The sequence below is a fragment of the Sciurus vulgaris genome, assembly GCF_902686455.1.
Source record: "Sciurus vulgaris genome assembly, chromosome: 12".
Classification (NCBI taxonomy): domain Eukaryota; kingdom Metazoa; phylum Chordata; class Mammalia; order Rodentia; family Sciuridae; genus Sciurus; species Sciurus vulgaris.
The window spans coordinates 26,697,575-26,715,256 of NC_136473.1; the positions used below are offsets into that span (position 1 = coordinate 26,697,575).

The window sequence follows — 17,682 nt, forward strand, 5'->3', positions numbered from 1 at the left end:
CCACCTCCAAATCAATGTAAGGGAACAAATATTTCAGTAGAGATGCTTGGCAGAAATGAAGGGGAAATTCTTAAGAGAAGAAAAAGAAAGGCTTATTAACAAGCATATGAGAATCAAAGATGTAAACAAAAAAAATACTATTTCGTCTACAAGGATAGGAAAAATTTCCTTGTTAAAAACTTAACTAAAACATTGCTGATGAGAATTTTTTAAAAATTGATGAATTATTTCACCTAAATTGAAAAGGACAAAAATTCTTGATGAAAATGATGGGTTATAAGAAAATTTAAGTTTTTTGAATTATTGAGATAAGGAAATACCCCAAAACTGTGGCAAACCAAGCAGTAAGCAACAGAGAAATATGGAGAGACATCACAGAATACTGGGTTAAGTGAAAATTTGCTTTCTTATCTGAGTTAATTGAGAATATGGTTGTTCCACATCCGCATGTTTCCCATCTGCAGATTCAATCAATCTCTGGAAAAAATTTATTTTTTGCACTGAATATATACAGAATTTATTTTCTAATGATTATTCCCTAAATACAACAGCAATTTATATAGCATTTTGATTGTTTTAGGTAATATAAGTCATCTAGAGATGATTAAAAGCATACAGGAGGATTTGTGGTGGTTATATGCACATACTATACCATTTTATACAAGGAATCTGAGCATCTATGACTTTTTGTTATCAATGGAGGGTCCAGGAACCAACCTCCAATGAATAACAAGGATGTCTATACATTAAACTATTATAATTTTTCATATTCTCAAACTTCTAGGAAATTGTGGTAAACTATTATTTCTAAATGCAACTATTTCCTTCCTCTTCCCTTATAATAAAACTTAGTTTTGAGTAAATACATTTCCTAGAATTCCTTATGCTTTGATCATGCAAATAAATTTTTGCTAATTAGTTCTAAGTATAATTGATGTGCAACAACTTCAAGGAAACATTTTTAAAGGTAGCTGGTATATACTCTTTGCTTCTTTCCACATCTTATTTTCTCCTGCCAGCTGGAAGGAAGCCACAATGACTGGAACTAATGCAGCCATGCTGAATTATTATCACTCCCACAATATTTCATGTACTCATCTCCCTTTCCCTATTCCCAATGTACTAATCTAGTTCAGTTCTTTGTTTTTAATGAGACATTGGACTAGCCATTTATTACAAAAATCAGCTTATCTTTGTAATATCCTTCAATGCTTTATAGGAAGCACTCTATTTATATTTGCTGAATGCATGTTCTAATGTTCTAAGAATATATTTATTGTGTACTTGTGTTTAAATATAGGCTTTGTTATTATGTAGGCATAGTGAGGCCAACAAATGGGGATATGACTTTCACTGAAAAGATTGTTGTACTCACAGATCCCAAGAGGAAATGGACATTATGCTATGAAAGTCTAGGGTTGGTCTGGAGGCAGGAGATGGGGGAATTCTGGATAAGAGCATTTATTGTTGTGGAAGGTACAGATTTCCAGTCGGTTAGACTGGATATTTTCAGTAAGCTCTGTGGCATAGTGGCTGCTCCTAATCTCTGGTACCTGGACCTGGAATGTTAATGGCAGGTAGATAGTGACCTAAAGTGTTCCATAAAAAAAAGTGGCTGGGGGAGCGGACTCTGGATTGGTTGATTTTCATTTGAAAAAAATACACTCAAGAGCTAGTGGCTTCCTCTATCTCGGAAGCATCAGAAGACAGAAAGCAAAAGACATGGTTAATATAACCTGTATACCCAGCTCCCCTTCATCAAGATGGCACCAAGGTTGGGCTCCAGTAGGCATGTATGTACAACGTATGCCTGTTCTCTGACTGTTGTGGTTTGGATATGAATTGTCCCCCCAAAGCTCTTGTGTGTGACAATGCAAGAAGGTTTAGAGGAAAAATTATTGGGTTATGAAAGCCTTAACCCAATTATTAGCTTAATCCCCTGATGGGATTAACTGAGTGGTAACTGAAGGCAGGTAGGGTGTGACTGGAGAAGGTGGGTCCCTGGGGGTGTGCCTATGGGCTATATATTTTGTATTTGGCAAGTGAAGTCTCTCTCTGCTTCCTGATCACCACGTAAGCCACTTTCCTCCACTACACTCTTCCACCATGACTGCCTCACCTGGAGCCCTGAGGAATGGAGCTGGCCTTCTATGGACTGAGATCTCTGAAGCCCTGAGCCCCTAATAAACTTTTCCTCCCTGAAATTGTTCTTGTCAAGTCTTTCAGTCACAGTGGGGAAAAAAAAAAAAAAAAAAAAAGCTGACCAAAACACTGACTATGGTTAACTAGTCTAAAGGTACATTTGACCCAGGATATGATATCTGAGAATTTACAACTATAATAAAAGTGTCCAGGCACTTAAACTCTGTTCAGTCATGTTTTCTGCATGCATAGGTTGAAGCTGAGAAAACTGGTTACACAGAGAAGGGAATGCAATAGATAACTGAGAAGAGACAGAGACCCAGGGCCAAAAGAGACAAGATGCACAGAAAGATCATCCTTGAAATTTCCTGTCACTTTTCAGTCTCTAGTTTTAAAGTCATCCTGAGAATGATCTGCATTCCTGATCTTGGGTTTCATAAAATTTCTTGTATCCTTAAAAACTCCCTTTATGTTTGATGTTATTGGTAATTACAGAAGACCTCATTAACATAGAAATTTCCTAGGAATTATCATGAGAAAGTATAAAGACCCCAAAATTGAAAATTAAGCCAGAAGAAAGAACTCCAGACAACACTTAGTTTCTTTTTCTGAGCTCCTCTCTGACCTTCTAATCAACAATCTCAAACTCTTCATTTCCCAACAATTCTGAGGCAGTTTTCCAGACAGTTTGATTCATTTGGCTCAACTCCTTTGAGATCCATTCTGTATTAAACACCTTTATTCCCTCCTTAATGGCTATCCTGTATGTAGTTGTTCTGGTATGACCTTGACTCCCATTCATTCTTCAACATACATTTGTTTCTTTCTATTGTCTTGGTTTACATTTATCCAAGGCACATTTCTGTAAAAAAATGACATTCACATGCATGCAACTGAGCAATGGAGGAAGTGGTTCCTTATAACACAGAAATCGTGTTGATTGCTACAGGAATTTTCCCACAATAGAACCAAGGCACAGCAGATGAAAATCCAGACAGTACACTCAGCTGAGCTCACAGTAAGTCACAGGGTGGACTTAATTTGTGTGTCACTCACTCTTCTTTGCTGTGTTTCCCCACATGCTGCCTTGAGGCAGTATTTATTTATTACATAATTCTCCCTACTGTTTGGATATTTTTCCTTGTCTCCAAAATTCTACAACCTCAACTGTTTTATACCACTCTTCCATCAAGATCTCTTACCTCCCACCCACCTCACTTTTCCGTAAAGTTGCACAGTTATAAAGTTGTCTATCAGGAATTTGGGGAACATTAAATTGCGTTAGGATTTTAATTGTGTCCATATTAGTGTTGTTTGACTATTTAAATATGATTATAGCAGATTTCCCAAACTTATTTTCCCTTAAGCCCTCTTCTTTTCATATTTTTCAAACAATAAATTTTTCAGAAACACACGTTATAGAAAATATTCTCTGTGTAGGTCTGTGTGTTCCATCAAATATAATGGACAAGAAAATTAGTTTCTAGTCCTAACTTAATATTTGGGCATATATAAATATCTATGGGTTTTATTGTAACCTGTTTATGTTTGGTCCAACTAGATATAACTTTCTTGAATTCCATATCAACTTATCTTATGTAGCATACCTGAGGCTTTTATTTCTTATATTTTGTATATATTCATACCAATATTTCAGGACTGAAGAGCTCATCTTTTTTTGTGCCATGGGAAATAAAAACTACACATACACAAGAATAAATGAAAGCCATTGATAACTATTACTATTTACTTAGAATAGAAAATGAGTAAAATATACATCAATAAAAATTAAAATTAAAACACTATATTGTCACCAATACTTTATTTAATAGTCTTAATGATCTAGGTAATAAGTGTGGAGAAGTTAACTATGAAAGAAATTCTAATTACAAATTACATGAATTGAGGATAATGTTAGCATTCAGATTTATAGTTGTCTTCATTTGAATCTAGGGATATTTCAAGCATTATTTAAGACTTACTAAAATGTCTGCTCAAGTAATTACTTTTTCTTAACATTATGAATGAGCCAAGTTATATCATTGTGCTTAGATAATAATAAAGTATAAACACATTAATTAGAATATTTCATTTGCAATTATGATGATTAAAATGACATCTTCGAATTGTAGACCTTTTAACATTAAAATGCTAATTTTCTCAATTATTGAAAGATAAAGCAGTATCTGATATTTTCTAGGTATATAACAAATGGTTTACTTGAATTCAATATTAAAGTAATTAGATCCATCCATGGCTTTGATTTTTTAATTTAAGATAGCTGATTAAAGATATAATAAACTCAATCACATAGTCCTTCGGTTTAAGAAATGGCATTGGGCTAGGAATAAGAACTATTCCCTGATTGCACGAGAAGTAAATACTCTAGCTGTGAGGCCTGAGGAAGAGCAATGAGCTTGGTTGGCCACAGCAATGAGGCCTCTCTCCTGAAACCTGTCTCACATCAAGGGCAGCAGGAAAAGGAAAGTGAGGGGGGTTTGGCCAGGCAATGACGGGAAGGACAGGGTTAATGCCATAGGACCATCTTCACCTCTTAGTGTGAAAGTTTGTTCCTCATTAACCTTATTCACCTGAGTACTTTCCTCACAAAGCAGGGACCAAGAAGGCCAGAAGGCCTTTCTTATCGCATTTAGACTAACAGAATCTAAAGGTAAGTAGACTCCCTCCTACATCTTCAGGTTGAATAAACCTACGAAGGATTAATAACTTGGTTGTCATTTCCTTTCTTTCATTATTTAAGCAAATGCAAACCTTAGGATGTAGCTTGAAGTACAATAATGTACTTGCCTCCAAGGTTAAAATGCTGGGTAACCCAATGTCAAATGCAACTCTGCATATACACAGAATGACTATACAGTAGCTCGAGTAGTGTCCCTCTTTGTAACATTGGAAATTGTATTGTGTGTTAGGATGGACTGTATTGTATCACACATTAAAAAATAATCCATGAATCTAAAATAAATAAATAAATAAATAAATAAATAAATAAATAAAATATACATTGTATATATATATGTCACTCAGTTATACATTACCCAAAACAAGTTGGCTGAGAGAGACTCTTCTATACACACTGACCAGAGGACTGGTCAGATACAGATGTGCCATCTGGAACAAGAGTTTCCTTGTAATACACAAGGGGAGACCTGAAGAGATTTGTTTCTTTATTTTCAATAAAACAATTCTGTAGAAATGGGGATTGCACATCAGGTTTTTAATGCTTCAAACTGGAAGTGATATATATTGCTTCTCACGGCACACTGGCCAGAACTTATTCACATGAACTCATTCGCATGAACTCACTTAAATGAAGGGAGATGAAAAAATGCATATTTTGATATGCAACAGTAAATATTTTTGTCACATATGGCAGTATGTTAAAGCAATGTAGTATTTTTTAATAAATCAATGTCAATGATATTACCATTCATCCTTTGTAATAAAGAAACACCTGGGGGGGTGGTACTGGGGTTGAACCCAAGGGCATGTAACCACATCCCCAGTCCTTTTTTGTATTTTATTTAAAGACAGGGTCTCACTGAGTTGCTGAGGGCCTCACTATGATGCTGTGACTCACTTTGAACTTGTAATCCTCCTGCCTCAGCCTTGCAAGCTACCGGGATTACAGGTGTACACTACTGCACCAGCCAAGAATCACAATTTTGAATCAATAAAAATCAGTTACTTTCATGGACCAAAATGTCAAAATTACTAATGTTTTCATCAACATATAATATGTGCTAATTAGTGACCACAAAGAGTCACTATTCAAAGGATACTGCATGTATTGACTTGTTAAATCTTTATAGAATATACTCTTATATATGAACATGTTATTGATGAGAAAAATATAAGCAGGATATGTTAATTTTAACAAAATCTTTTTAAACATGACTTTTTGACTTTTGTTAATCCATAAAAGATATTTACAAAACTACAGTTACTTTGACTAAAACTAATTTTTTTCACTTGAGAAGCATTGGGCATTTCAAATAGCCAATAAGTCAAGCTTAATTTAAAGCACCAGGTTTAATTTAAAGACAGGAATTGGCTCTGACATTTAGAGTATATTTTAAAATTTTTATCAACTCAGGCAGAAAATCTTAGCTGTAGGTCCAAAAGGTACACTGCAGTGTATTAGAAAACCTAGAATAAAAATAACCCTATATAATCAGGTTCAGAAAGAAACTGTTATGACTTGAATCTGGTTCAAGTTTTATAGCACTTACAGGGTTCTTTTCTTTTCTAATCTCTCCTTCCTCTTAAAAGTTTTCCTGAATCCAAAACAAAACAACTTTAGAACAATGACAATTCCTTGAATATTAAAAAATTTAAAAATGGGATGTACGCTGTTTTAAATATTTTAACTAATATCACTGACACAGATATATCTGTTATCACCTATTTTCTTTCAATGCCATTTGAAATAATTGACAGACTAGATATTGCAGGATAGGTCTCTTGCTGGATGTCCTTCAGTATTTTGGCAAAGCATGTCCTGTTTCCCAAGGGTATAAACCTCAGGAGGGCTTCTTTCCCAGGTCCCTCAGCTATGGTGCAACTGATCCACCATCCTGGGCAGCTTCCCTGAGCAACGTGGGACTAGCTTACCATGAACTCTAGGCTTCTTTTGTTCCTTGCTGTCTTATGTAAGTAATACATAATTCATCATGTTTGTGAGTGTTCTGTCTCACTGGACTCAGACAAGTTGGTAACTACTGTACATTGAATTTACTTTTCATACATATTGGTGCTGGGTAGCTGCTTTTACCATGTACTTATCAAGATTTTGGTAGTATCCTATCGTACTAGAGCTAAATATGGCTAGGTTTTGGCGCCACAAAGCAACAGTAAGGAAATCAACAGAGCTGGTATTACTTAGTATGACTTCTGGGCACCTCACTTTTCCAGTTGTTGGGATTAAATTAAATTTGATGACAATAATGAGAATCATGGTGATGCTAACCATATCTAACATTTATTAGGTAGCAATCATGAAAAGTTACTGTGCAAAGCACATGGTATTTATTAATTTCAAATCCTCATGATCACCTAATAATGTAGGTTTTGTTTTTATTCCCATAAATACAAGGAAGCACAGATTTGATGGGACTTGTGCAATCTCATGTAGCAAGTAAGTGGTAAAGTCAGGATTTAAACCAAAAAGACTCCAAAGTTTGATTGCTCAATCCCTACACTGTGAGAAGTGCCTTAGTAAGAAGCAGGCATTTCTGATGACAAGGTTCTTCACAAGGAGAACCCTCACTAGCTCGCCATCCTTATTTCTGCCAGGTCTCTAGGCCTGGATTGTTCTTCCCTGAGATATTCGCATAGCTGCTTTCTCATTTTACTTAGGACTTTTCTCAACTGTGTAATCTTTAAAGAGACTGTTTTTGATCACTCTTATCAAGGTAGTCATTCTCTGTCACTTCTTTCTATATCATTCAGAACACCTGTCACCATCACATGGTACAATATTACATATTACTTTATTATGTGCATCTGCCACCAGAATGTAACTCCTCCAGAAAAAGAACTCTTTCTGTCCTCAATGTTCACACTTATACCAAGATTTGAATACATATGCATATTCTCTATTAATCCAGCTATCTGTCCATCCATCCATTTACCCATCCATCCGTCCGTCCACCTTCCATCTATCTTTCCTTCCACCTATCTATCTGCTCATCAATCATTTTTCTACACTTACAATATAAAGTGCTACACATTATTTAATCATTCACTATTAAAAATAAGGCACTTTGGATTACTTCATTAGGGTAAAATGTTTATTATTTTTTCTGCTTTTGTTTCTTTTTCTCATCCTCACTTCAAAAGAAAATCCTGAGCAATCTGAATGCAACACTTGGAACACTCATATGTTGAACAGAAATATAGCTTTTCATCTTACCTAAGTGAAGAGGGTAAGTTTTAAATTCAAACTGTACAGGGTTCTGTTTATACATTTATTTATTCTTGAACTTTATGTGGCAATCACTGCTTTGTGATCTCCCAAGTTCAATTTGAATCCAGAGTGAAACTGCATTGAAATCATTACCATCATGCCACTATTTTTCACTCCAGATCAATTACTGTTTAAAGGACACTTAGGAGTCATACATACAGTTTTTTAAGAGGAAAAACTGGAAGATGTGAAATTGGCTATAATAAAAGAGGATGTCTTTTCTAAGTAGGTATGAAGACAATGGATTAGACATCTAAAATTGTAATGATGCTGGGTTTTTTTATTTCATTCTCAAGGTATTTCCTTCTTTTCATGTTTAAGATTATTTGGGGGGACATGATGTGGCTTTCTGTGTATGAATTTAGAAAGAGACAGAATAGCTACTATCTACTTAGTAGATTTTATGGACTTCTGGATACATTTCCTATTCACAAAATTATTTCTTCTTTTTCCCTGAACTGAAAACTGGTCATCATTCAATTGAATTTCTAGATTTTCAGTGCAAGGGGCAATATCTTAGATAATTATTGAATCCTACCCCAAGCTCCCTGGTTTACCAGTATCTTGAAGGCAGTTTACAGATGAGTCTTGGAAACAGAAAATCCAGGGGTGACACACTACAGATGGGGGAAATGCCAGGAGTCAAGAAAGGGGCACTGAAATGGGAAGTGGAAAAGTCCATGTGATCAAACCTTGTGGAACACACACATTTCAGCCCTTCTTTTTTCTTTATTTCATCCCTTCTTTATTTTTATTTTTTATTTTTATTTTTACAGATTGCATTTTGATGCCCTTCTTGGAGGAGCAATAAGCAGTATATTGCAAAGAGCCTAGACAATTGAGAGGTGTTTGCTGAACCTGTAAAACTGAAAGAACCGAACAGCATCAGATCCTGAATGTTGGTATAAAATGTTTCGCTTCTTCACTGTTGTTCATGTATCCTTCTTAGCTTACTCATATTAACATGCTTACTATTTTATGCATTTGTCAAAGTTCATACAGAGTGAATAATTATTCATACAGAGTGAATAATTATCTCAAGAAGTCTAAGAAATGGGAGCATTATTATTACTGCTTTATAAATGAGAAAAAAAAGCAAAGGAAGATTATGGAACTTGGCTTTAAAGCACAGAGTAGCTGGCAAGTGGATGTGCTAGGATTGACATTCAATAGTATTATTGCAGATCTGGGCTCTTAACTAATGAAATAAAAGCTAATTGGTGTTAACAACAAAGCCAATAAGTATCAGGTAAATAACACTTGAATACATAATATTCTGATGAAAAACTGAGTAGCCATTCAAATTTAGAACTTTTATAATTACAATGATGAAATATTCCTTTTCTTTCTATATGAATGCTCTCCTTCTTTTTTCTATGGAATGGTGGTTGCATTTTATAAAGATTTGTGTGCAAACCATTTGCAAACCAACTTGAATAAAAGAGAAAGGCAGATATCAAATTCATGTTTTGTCAATTATTTTTCTATGAATAAGATACTTGTTTCCTTATTAGCTTGTCAAAAAAAGGAAGAAATGTTTCTTAGTGTGTACTTGGAACACAGGAAATGTCCATGTTTTTGCATTAGTTTTTCTTTTAGAAAGTACAATAAATTTGATAGTAAGTTGAAGATAGTACCATCATGTATTTACAATGTTAAAAAATAAAAAAGGAATATACCTAGCTTTATTCTGACCATTTACTAAATATTGTTTAATAAACTGAGTTGTAAGTTTATAAATAGAAAGTAAAATATACATATTAAACTCAAATAACATTTTATTTGCAGTAAAAAAACACTTAATATATGGTATGTATATGTGTATGTACATATATATGTATGTGGTATGCATGTATTATATATAATATACCATATATCTTTTCTCATTTACACTCACAATTTTAAATTTTAATCTCAATGATTTTGAAATTTGAAATATATTCATAGGGACCTCAGATTTAAGTCAGATAACCATGGAGCAATCACAGATCATGGAGAGAGTTCACAAGTCTAGACTGTTCCAACCCCATAGACCTCGTCCAGCTCCTGAGGGTCCATTAGTTCTCCTAGTGAATAAAACCCTCCTCAGTGTTGGCTGCTACCCTCAAACCACCTGGCTGTGTTTTCCAGTGATTCTGTTAGCTCCTTCCCCATTCTTCTGCCTTTTCCCTTATAGACACAAGTAGTACATAAGTCTTGCTGCTGTTTGCAGGTTGTTTCCATTGGTTTGTATTTGGGACTTTAGAGGAGTGTATTCTCAAATAATTTTGTGTGTAGGTTTTTCCATGGCTGGTTGACTTTGCTAACCAGTGCTCTGTTTTGATGAGAAGACTTGGGAAACACTAAAAGCTATTCTGTCACTTTCATACCATCTTTCAGAATTCTCTGTCATTTCTTAATATTTTAAAGAGCTCCATTGATTTACAATTTATAATTCATAATTAGATGCCCTTAAGTTCAGCTATGTAAAAGTCATATAAAGTCATATATAAAGTTTAACATTTAATGACTTCAGTGTATTTATGAAGTTGTATAAAAATCACCAAACAATATTATAACATTTTCATCTCCTTCTAAAATAAACCTTATAAATCATTCCCTCAGCCATACATAATTTCTAATCCACTTTTTATCTATACATTTCCATAATCTGGACATTTCATATATGAGGTATCATAAAATGTATGGTGTTTTTCTGTGTTTTAGATAGGATGTAAATAAACATTATTTTTTAAGTTCTTTATCTCAACTGGAGAATGGTAACAATTTCACAATAAATTTTATGGTGACCTATTCATATGCGATTTCAAGTCAGTTTCCTAAAACAGGGCAATAAAGCAATCTTTGAGTAGGTAATAAAGTAACTTTAGGATATAGCAAGACTATTCCAAGATCTTCACATGTGTTAATGTATTTAATATTCACAGAAGCTTATAATGGGACTCTTGTTTATCATCTTAATTTTACTGATATGAAAACTGAGGCAAAGTGAAATGATGGCATTTCCCCAGCCTAAGTGGCACAGCCAGATTCTACACCCAGGTATTTTGCTTCAAACACTACTTGTTCCTAGCCAAGTGCTTCTCTGACTTATAGGTGTTCTATCAAATACCATTCTCTTCTAAACTGGCAACTGAAGAAAACTAGGGGTAAAATACTCAAAGCTTCTTCCCATTGACTACAGGACATGAGAATGGCATATATCTTTAAACTAAATCCTGAGCAATCTGAATGCAATACTTGGAATACCCAAACTAGGGGATTTACAAAGTCATTGGTTCAGTTTCATTCATAGTTTCCAAAAGTTCTCATAATACTTTTTTAAAAATTATTTCTATCTTAAGTAAGAAATACTTTTAAAATACTCATTATTGTATCACACTAAGTTATTGAAAAACAATGACTGCTTTTTCCTAAAGTGTATTCAATATGGATTGATCATATTCAACTGCAATTGACAACACAATGGCTCCTTATTGAAAACATAGAATGTTAGACTTACAAGTAATTTATCAATAACTATAAGATATTAAAATATCACCCAGTAAGATGAGTATTAGATTGAGTGGAATAAAATTACTTATAATCATGTTAACTATCAAATTACTTTAAAACAGAGAAGGGAAGAAACAGTGCAAACTTTGACACGAGCCAGGCAAAGCTGGAATAATAACTCTCAGTTCCCTTCTGTCCTGAATCAACTCATCTAGGAAGCATTCTCCTTCCCTTGAGAGGAAGGAATTCTTGTGGAATAAAAACTTCTTTCTTTCTAAAATCTTAGAAAAAAACTTTTGAAGAATTTTTTCCTTTTCAAGTTGCCAAAATCATTTATAGATTGAGTTACAAACTATAATAGAAATCAACATATTACTAGAAAATTGACTAGGAAAGACTTTAAGAAGCATATTCTCACATCTAAGGTTCCCTTTTCATGATTGTATTTGCAGAACCCCATTTCCTTATGTCATGGAATCCTACCCAAAAGCGCTCCCATCTCAGATTTTGGCTCCTGCATGGCAACAGATACAGCGTTCTGTGCTCCCTGGATCCTCAGGTGCACATGAGTTCTGATCTTATGTAACACACATAAGGTAGCTGAGTAGCATCCACCTTTGCTGGAAAGCAGGATTGGTGCGGGGGGGGGGGGGGGGGGTGGTAAAATTTTAAAGGTTCTATCTCTTGTGAAGCAGAATCCTTTGAAGCAGGACTGCTCATAAAAAGAACAGATGCTATAACATCACTGAAAACCAAAGTCGCATTTTTGAACTGCCTGAGTGAAATGATATTTTAATACGAGAGCAACAATAAAATTAAATAGCATTCAGGTTTAGCTCTTCAGTCCCAGAGGCTCGCCGCCAAGTGAATCAGTATAGCAAACCACAGAAGGCATATTCTTCATTGGCAGAATATTTCACACAGGGCTATTTTGGAAATCAAATGGAATAATTCCCCCTAAAGAACTCTGCAAACTATGAAACTGTACCAATGTATTTATAATTATTTTTGACATTTTCTGCATAGTTTTATAAAGAAAATCTGAGTGTAGTTATACTTCACATTTAGAAGCATGACAAAAGATAGCAATTTTTTTTCAAGTTATTGTTCCTTCACATGCTGGAATAGCATTTTTAAATCTCCTGAGCATAGTTTTCAACATGAGTTTTGCTTGAATTTATTTCTCATTATGCACTAATGGCCAGCTTCTAATATTTTTTTTACTGGTTCATTTTTCACCAATTTAAATTTTTAAAAATGAATGTAATTTTTTTTTTTGCTACCAGGGATTGAACCCAGGTGTGCTTAACCAGTGAGCCACATCCCCTGCTCTTTTTACTACTTATTTTGAGACAGGGTCTTACTAAGTTACTTAGGGCCTCCCTGAGTTGCTGAGGCTGCTTTGTACTTGCAATCCTCCTGCCTCAGCCTCCCTAGCAATTGTGATTACAGGTGTGCACCACTGTGCCCCACTGGATGTAAATCTTATAGTTACATTTCACATTGTGTTGAAAAAACAAATTTAAAGAATACTTCTACATGTTAGGGGACAGTGTGGAAGGAAGAGGGGAGTCACTTCTGCAACTAAAGAATGGAGAGGTATTGCTATGATCTGCATATTTATTTCCTCCTTAAATTTAGATGTTGAACTCCTTTAAGGTGATATTATTAGGAAATTAAACCTCTTGGGAGGAGTTTAGGTCATGGAAACTGAGTCTACATTAATGGAATTAGTACTTTTATAAAATAGGCCCATGGGAGCTCATTTTCCCTTCCAGGATGTGAGCAAGGAAGTTCCATGTATGAGCCATGAAACAAGCCCTCACCCAGCATGAAATCTGCCAGCCCCCTGGTCTGGGATTTCCCAGCCTCCAGAACTGTGGGAAATAGTTTTCAGTTGCTCCTAAGCCACCCAGTTCATGGTATGTTGTTACAGCCTCTCAAATGGACTGACATAGGTGTTATCTCTTAACATGTATTGCAATTTTACAATTATGAAGCTCTACTTGTGAAACAATTTGTATGTGTATAGGAAGTACACAACAGAGCCTTTTATAACTGTGCTTCTAAATAGAAATGCTTTCCAGAAACTTACCAGTTGTGCAGTTTGTAAATTCAATATCATCAATTGCAGCTCCTCCTCCCAGGTCCCTTGTCCTGATACCTTGAAAGATGACTTTAAAGTTCCTCCACTTTCCTAGCAGGATGACAGCTTTTTGCCAGTGATTACCAAGGTTCTGCCTACTTTCTTGCCATACTTCTGAAAGTCCTTTTTCTGTCTGAAGTTAAAGAGGGAAAAAAAAAAATTAAAAACAACAACAATAGCAGCAATAAAAACAATAATAAATACCCAGTTATTTGGCACAAAATGATTTGACCAATGAAAATTGGAAAAAAAATTGGAACTCTGATAAAATGGACATAACAGAGTTTATCTCACTAAAACACAGGCCTAGTAATCTACCAATGTTCCCCAACAGCAGTTATAGTAAGATTAGCAATAAATTTGTTTTGGTATTCTCAGAGAAACTATTATAGCATCCTGCTCAGTTAAATCTACCTGTCCTTTCATGTACACAAAATTCTTAATATTGGATGAAATGTCAACAATTTATAGAGAAGAGGAGGGTTTATAGTTCTGGGTGCCCTATCCCCACTTTCTAATCATTTTCTTTAATTACTGAGTTTGCACTTTCCTTCCATGAGCCTAAATCACTGGCCTAGATAAAGAGAAAAGAGATGGAAAGGAAACATGTGGGAAAAATCACTTCCTCCTGATGTACTTGGTTAAAGAGTTGTGTAGTGAATTGAGCATGGATGGAAAATGGTAATTTCTGAAATAAGCCAGATTTCAAAAATCCTATTATTACATAATTACATTATTTTCAAAAGTCCTTTTTCTTTGCAAAATTCTTCAATTATAAAAAAGAATTAATTTTTCTAAAACTTTTATCCAAATATCTCCTCTGAATAACAGGCTGATCAACTAGTAGTACAATATTTTAATACATGAGTAGCCCTAGTGATGTAACAAGCCACGAAATGATACATAATATAACCCTAATGATCTAGTAAAAATCATCCTTTGTTAAATATGCAGATATGCCAGTTGAGCACATGGTCTAGACTGGGATCATATACGCTGTTTCTTTGGTGTTCTAGGACTAGGCCATTTTGGTACTCGGTGATGTAACAAATCTTGATCATGGATATTTATCAAAGAAAAAGAAACAATACATTGCATTGCATTTATGGTTAGTACCCAAATAAATAGTATTTGGTGGTAGGTCATGGTGTTTTCAGGATGAATATATGAGACCCTTATCTGAAGCTTGTAATCAAAATATTGGAACAGAGGGGAGCATTTAATGGAATGGTATCCAACAAATGAGATGTCCAAACAGATTCATACCATGCAACTATGAAATACATAATTTACAGTTATTTTAAAGAATATAAAACAACAGCAAAAAGAAAAATAAATGTTTAAAGAGGGGATTCAAAAATTACACATTCATGGTTTCAAACTTTTGGGGAATTAGTGTTAATAAATATGATTAATTTCTTGTTCTGTTGAGGGAGAAATAAATATTGTCATATGATTTTTTTGTGTGATAGAAAGTATAACTATGTATCAATTAACTTAAGATGAACTTTGCAAAAACAACTACCTATATATATATATATATATAGATTCTTCAGTATCTGTCAGAAAACAATGATGAATCTTTACTCGCAGAGTCAAGTGACTTCTACATTGAAGGGGATGGGAAATTCACACTTAATTAATGGAACGTCATATCTTTCTGACAACTAACGAGAAGTTCTTTTCAAGGTTAGTCTTTGATTTGCAGTGATGTTTTAGTGATTTTGAATCAAAGAGATTATTAGTTAAATTAAAGGTTAAAGTAGAGGGTATCTGTCTGACACTTAGCAATATTAGAGGCATGAATATTGATGAAAGCCTGTCTTAATTCACAAACTTTATTAACTTCTCCTATGCATCTGTCTCCAGTTATAGAATCACTTATGAGGTGTATGAAGGCCCCAAAGATTTTCAAAAAAAGGGACATGTTTTCTCTAAACCAATGAAATTTGAACCATTTCTTAAATCTTATAACTAGGCTTCTTGTAAAAGAAAAAGAAAAGAACAGACTTAAATATTCACTGTGATTTTATGTGATAGCAAAGAAAACGAGGGTAAACATCCATGAGTATAAAATAGAATTCTAATATATTTGCTATTGTTCAACTTTGGATCTAACACCAACTCTTATCCCTATAATTACCAAAGTATTCATCCAAATAAACAGGGGAACGTATTTACTTATCCATCTATTTATTCAGCAAATATTTAATGCTTATATATTGCTAGTTGCAGATTTAGATACTTTGGGTAAAAAGTGAGACAATATGGAGCCTACCTTGTGGAGAAATTAACCTAATGAAAATAAAAATAAAATAAAAATAAAATAAATCACTGTGGAATTGCGTCCTTAAAGAAGAAAACATTTTTAAAAAGTGATCATGTAGTCAACTTGCAAATATTTCTCCTATTTACAGAGATCTTTATTTACTTGATATGCTGATTTTGATTCATTTTGAATGGAGAAAAGATAAAACTCTCTCACTTCTAACCCATGATTTTGCCTCTAAGGAGTTCATCTTACATTCACGTGGACTTTATTGCTTTAATTCTTCCAGAGATTGAACCCAGGGCCTCCTGCATGCTAGGCAAGTGCTCTACCACTAAGTCATAACCTTAGCCCTTTAAACACAAGACCTCAAGAAAATAAACATATGAAAAGTGATTGAACACACTAATAATAGTAAAAAATAGTCATGAACACTAAAGTGGTTAAATTATAGAAACTGGAGAAATGTTATCTATTCAATTTAATGTTTTCAGCAACCCAGAATTGATTACCTACACAGTGTGCATATTGGCCCTGTGCCTTATACATCGCACATTTGCCTTTGTAGTCCAAGCGTTGGCCCTATTCTTTATACCATCTTTCCTTTTTGGTCATGGGAAAGTAAGCAATCAAAAGTACTGAAAATGTAGAGCCACTTCAAATTATACAGACATATTAATAGATAGAACCACCTGGAATTTCTGTTTGATGTTTAAAGTGAATATATAAATTTTTCAAAAAGAATTAGTCAATGCTCTGAAGCCATTTAAGCAATCCTTCCTTTCTCCACTTATATCTTTATCATATTACAGATGCTTGCGGAGTTTCTATGTCAGTCTCTGTTCTGGTCATCCGTCAGTGTTATACCTACTAAGTTCCTTATTACCATTTTCAGGAAAGATTTTAGTGGAGTTGCTTTTTCATGTTGCTCCTAGACATTACATATAATTATATGAATATCTAAGAAGACTGAAAATTAGAGAGAAGAAGGTAAACTTGCTAGGGACCTCAAGTTCGAAAAAACCACAAGATGGTGAATTGCCTAAATTTTCTTTATCCATCATGTATCCCAAGTAAAACATTAAAAGCTAGCAAACTGGGAACTCTCTTTCTGGCCAAAGAACTAGGAAAGGGCAAATCTAATAAGAAACAAAATACTTGGAAAATAACTGTTCTGTAACAGCCAGACGTCACTGGAAAACCAGCCTGATCTCCACCGGCAGAATAGCAAAGGTTGAGCAGAGAAGTCCAGATTTCCATCCATGTCAGTTTATAACAGGGTCCCAAAGACTTCCCAAGATGTTTTCAAATAAAGGAAAACTAAGAAATTTATCACAGTATTGTGGTCTTATCTTTTTGGGGTACATGTCATTTGTTTCTGCAATGGAACTCTGCTTAAAACAAATCACACTCTGCTAATATTTATAGCCATTTTCATTTCACTTTTTGTGGTGCTGGGGATTGAACCAAGGATCTCACCTGTGGTAGACATGTCTTCTGCCACTGAGTTACATTGCTACCCTATGGAAATTTTAATGTTTGAATAATTGGCATACTCTTCCTCAAGCGCTCCTTTATATAAAATTGCCATGACATTCTGGAAATTCGAAAACTATGGAAATGGTAAAGAATTCAGGAACTGCC

At 34.4% G+C, this 17,682-nt stretch overlaps 1 protein-coding gene across 1 annotated transcript in view; it reads right to left on the bottom strand.

Annotated features, from left to right (window-relative positions):
* Positions 1-17,682, bottom strand: part of MALRD1 (MAM and LDL receptor class A domain containing 1) — a gene marked incomplete at its 5' end in the record, with an annotated part of 672,621 nt that overhangs the window by 228,168 nt on the left and 426,771 nt on the right. Inside the window, one exon of the mRNA XM_079107637.1 lies at positions 13,719-13,902. Coding sequence (XP_078963763.1) covers positions 13,719-13,902 — 184 coding nt within the window. The remainder of the gene's footprint in view (positions 1-13,718; positions 13,903-17,682) is intronic.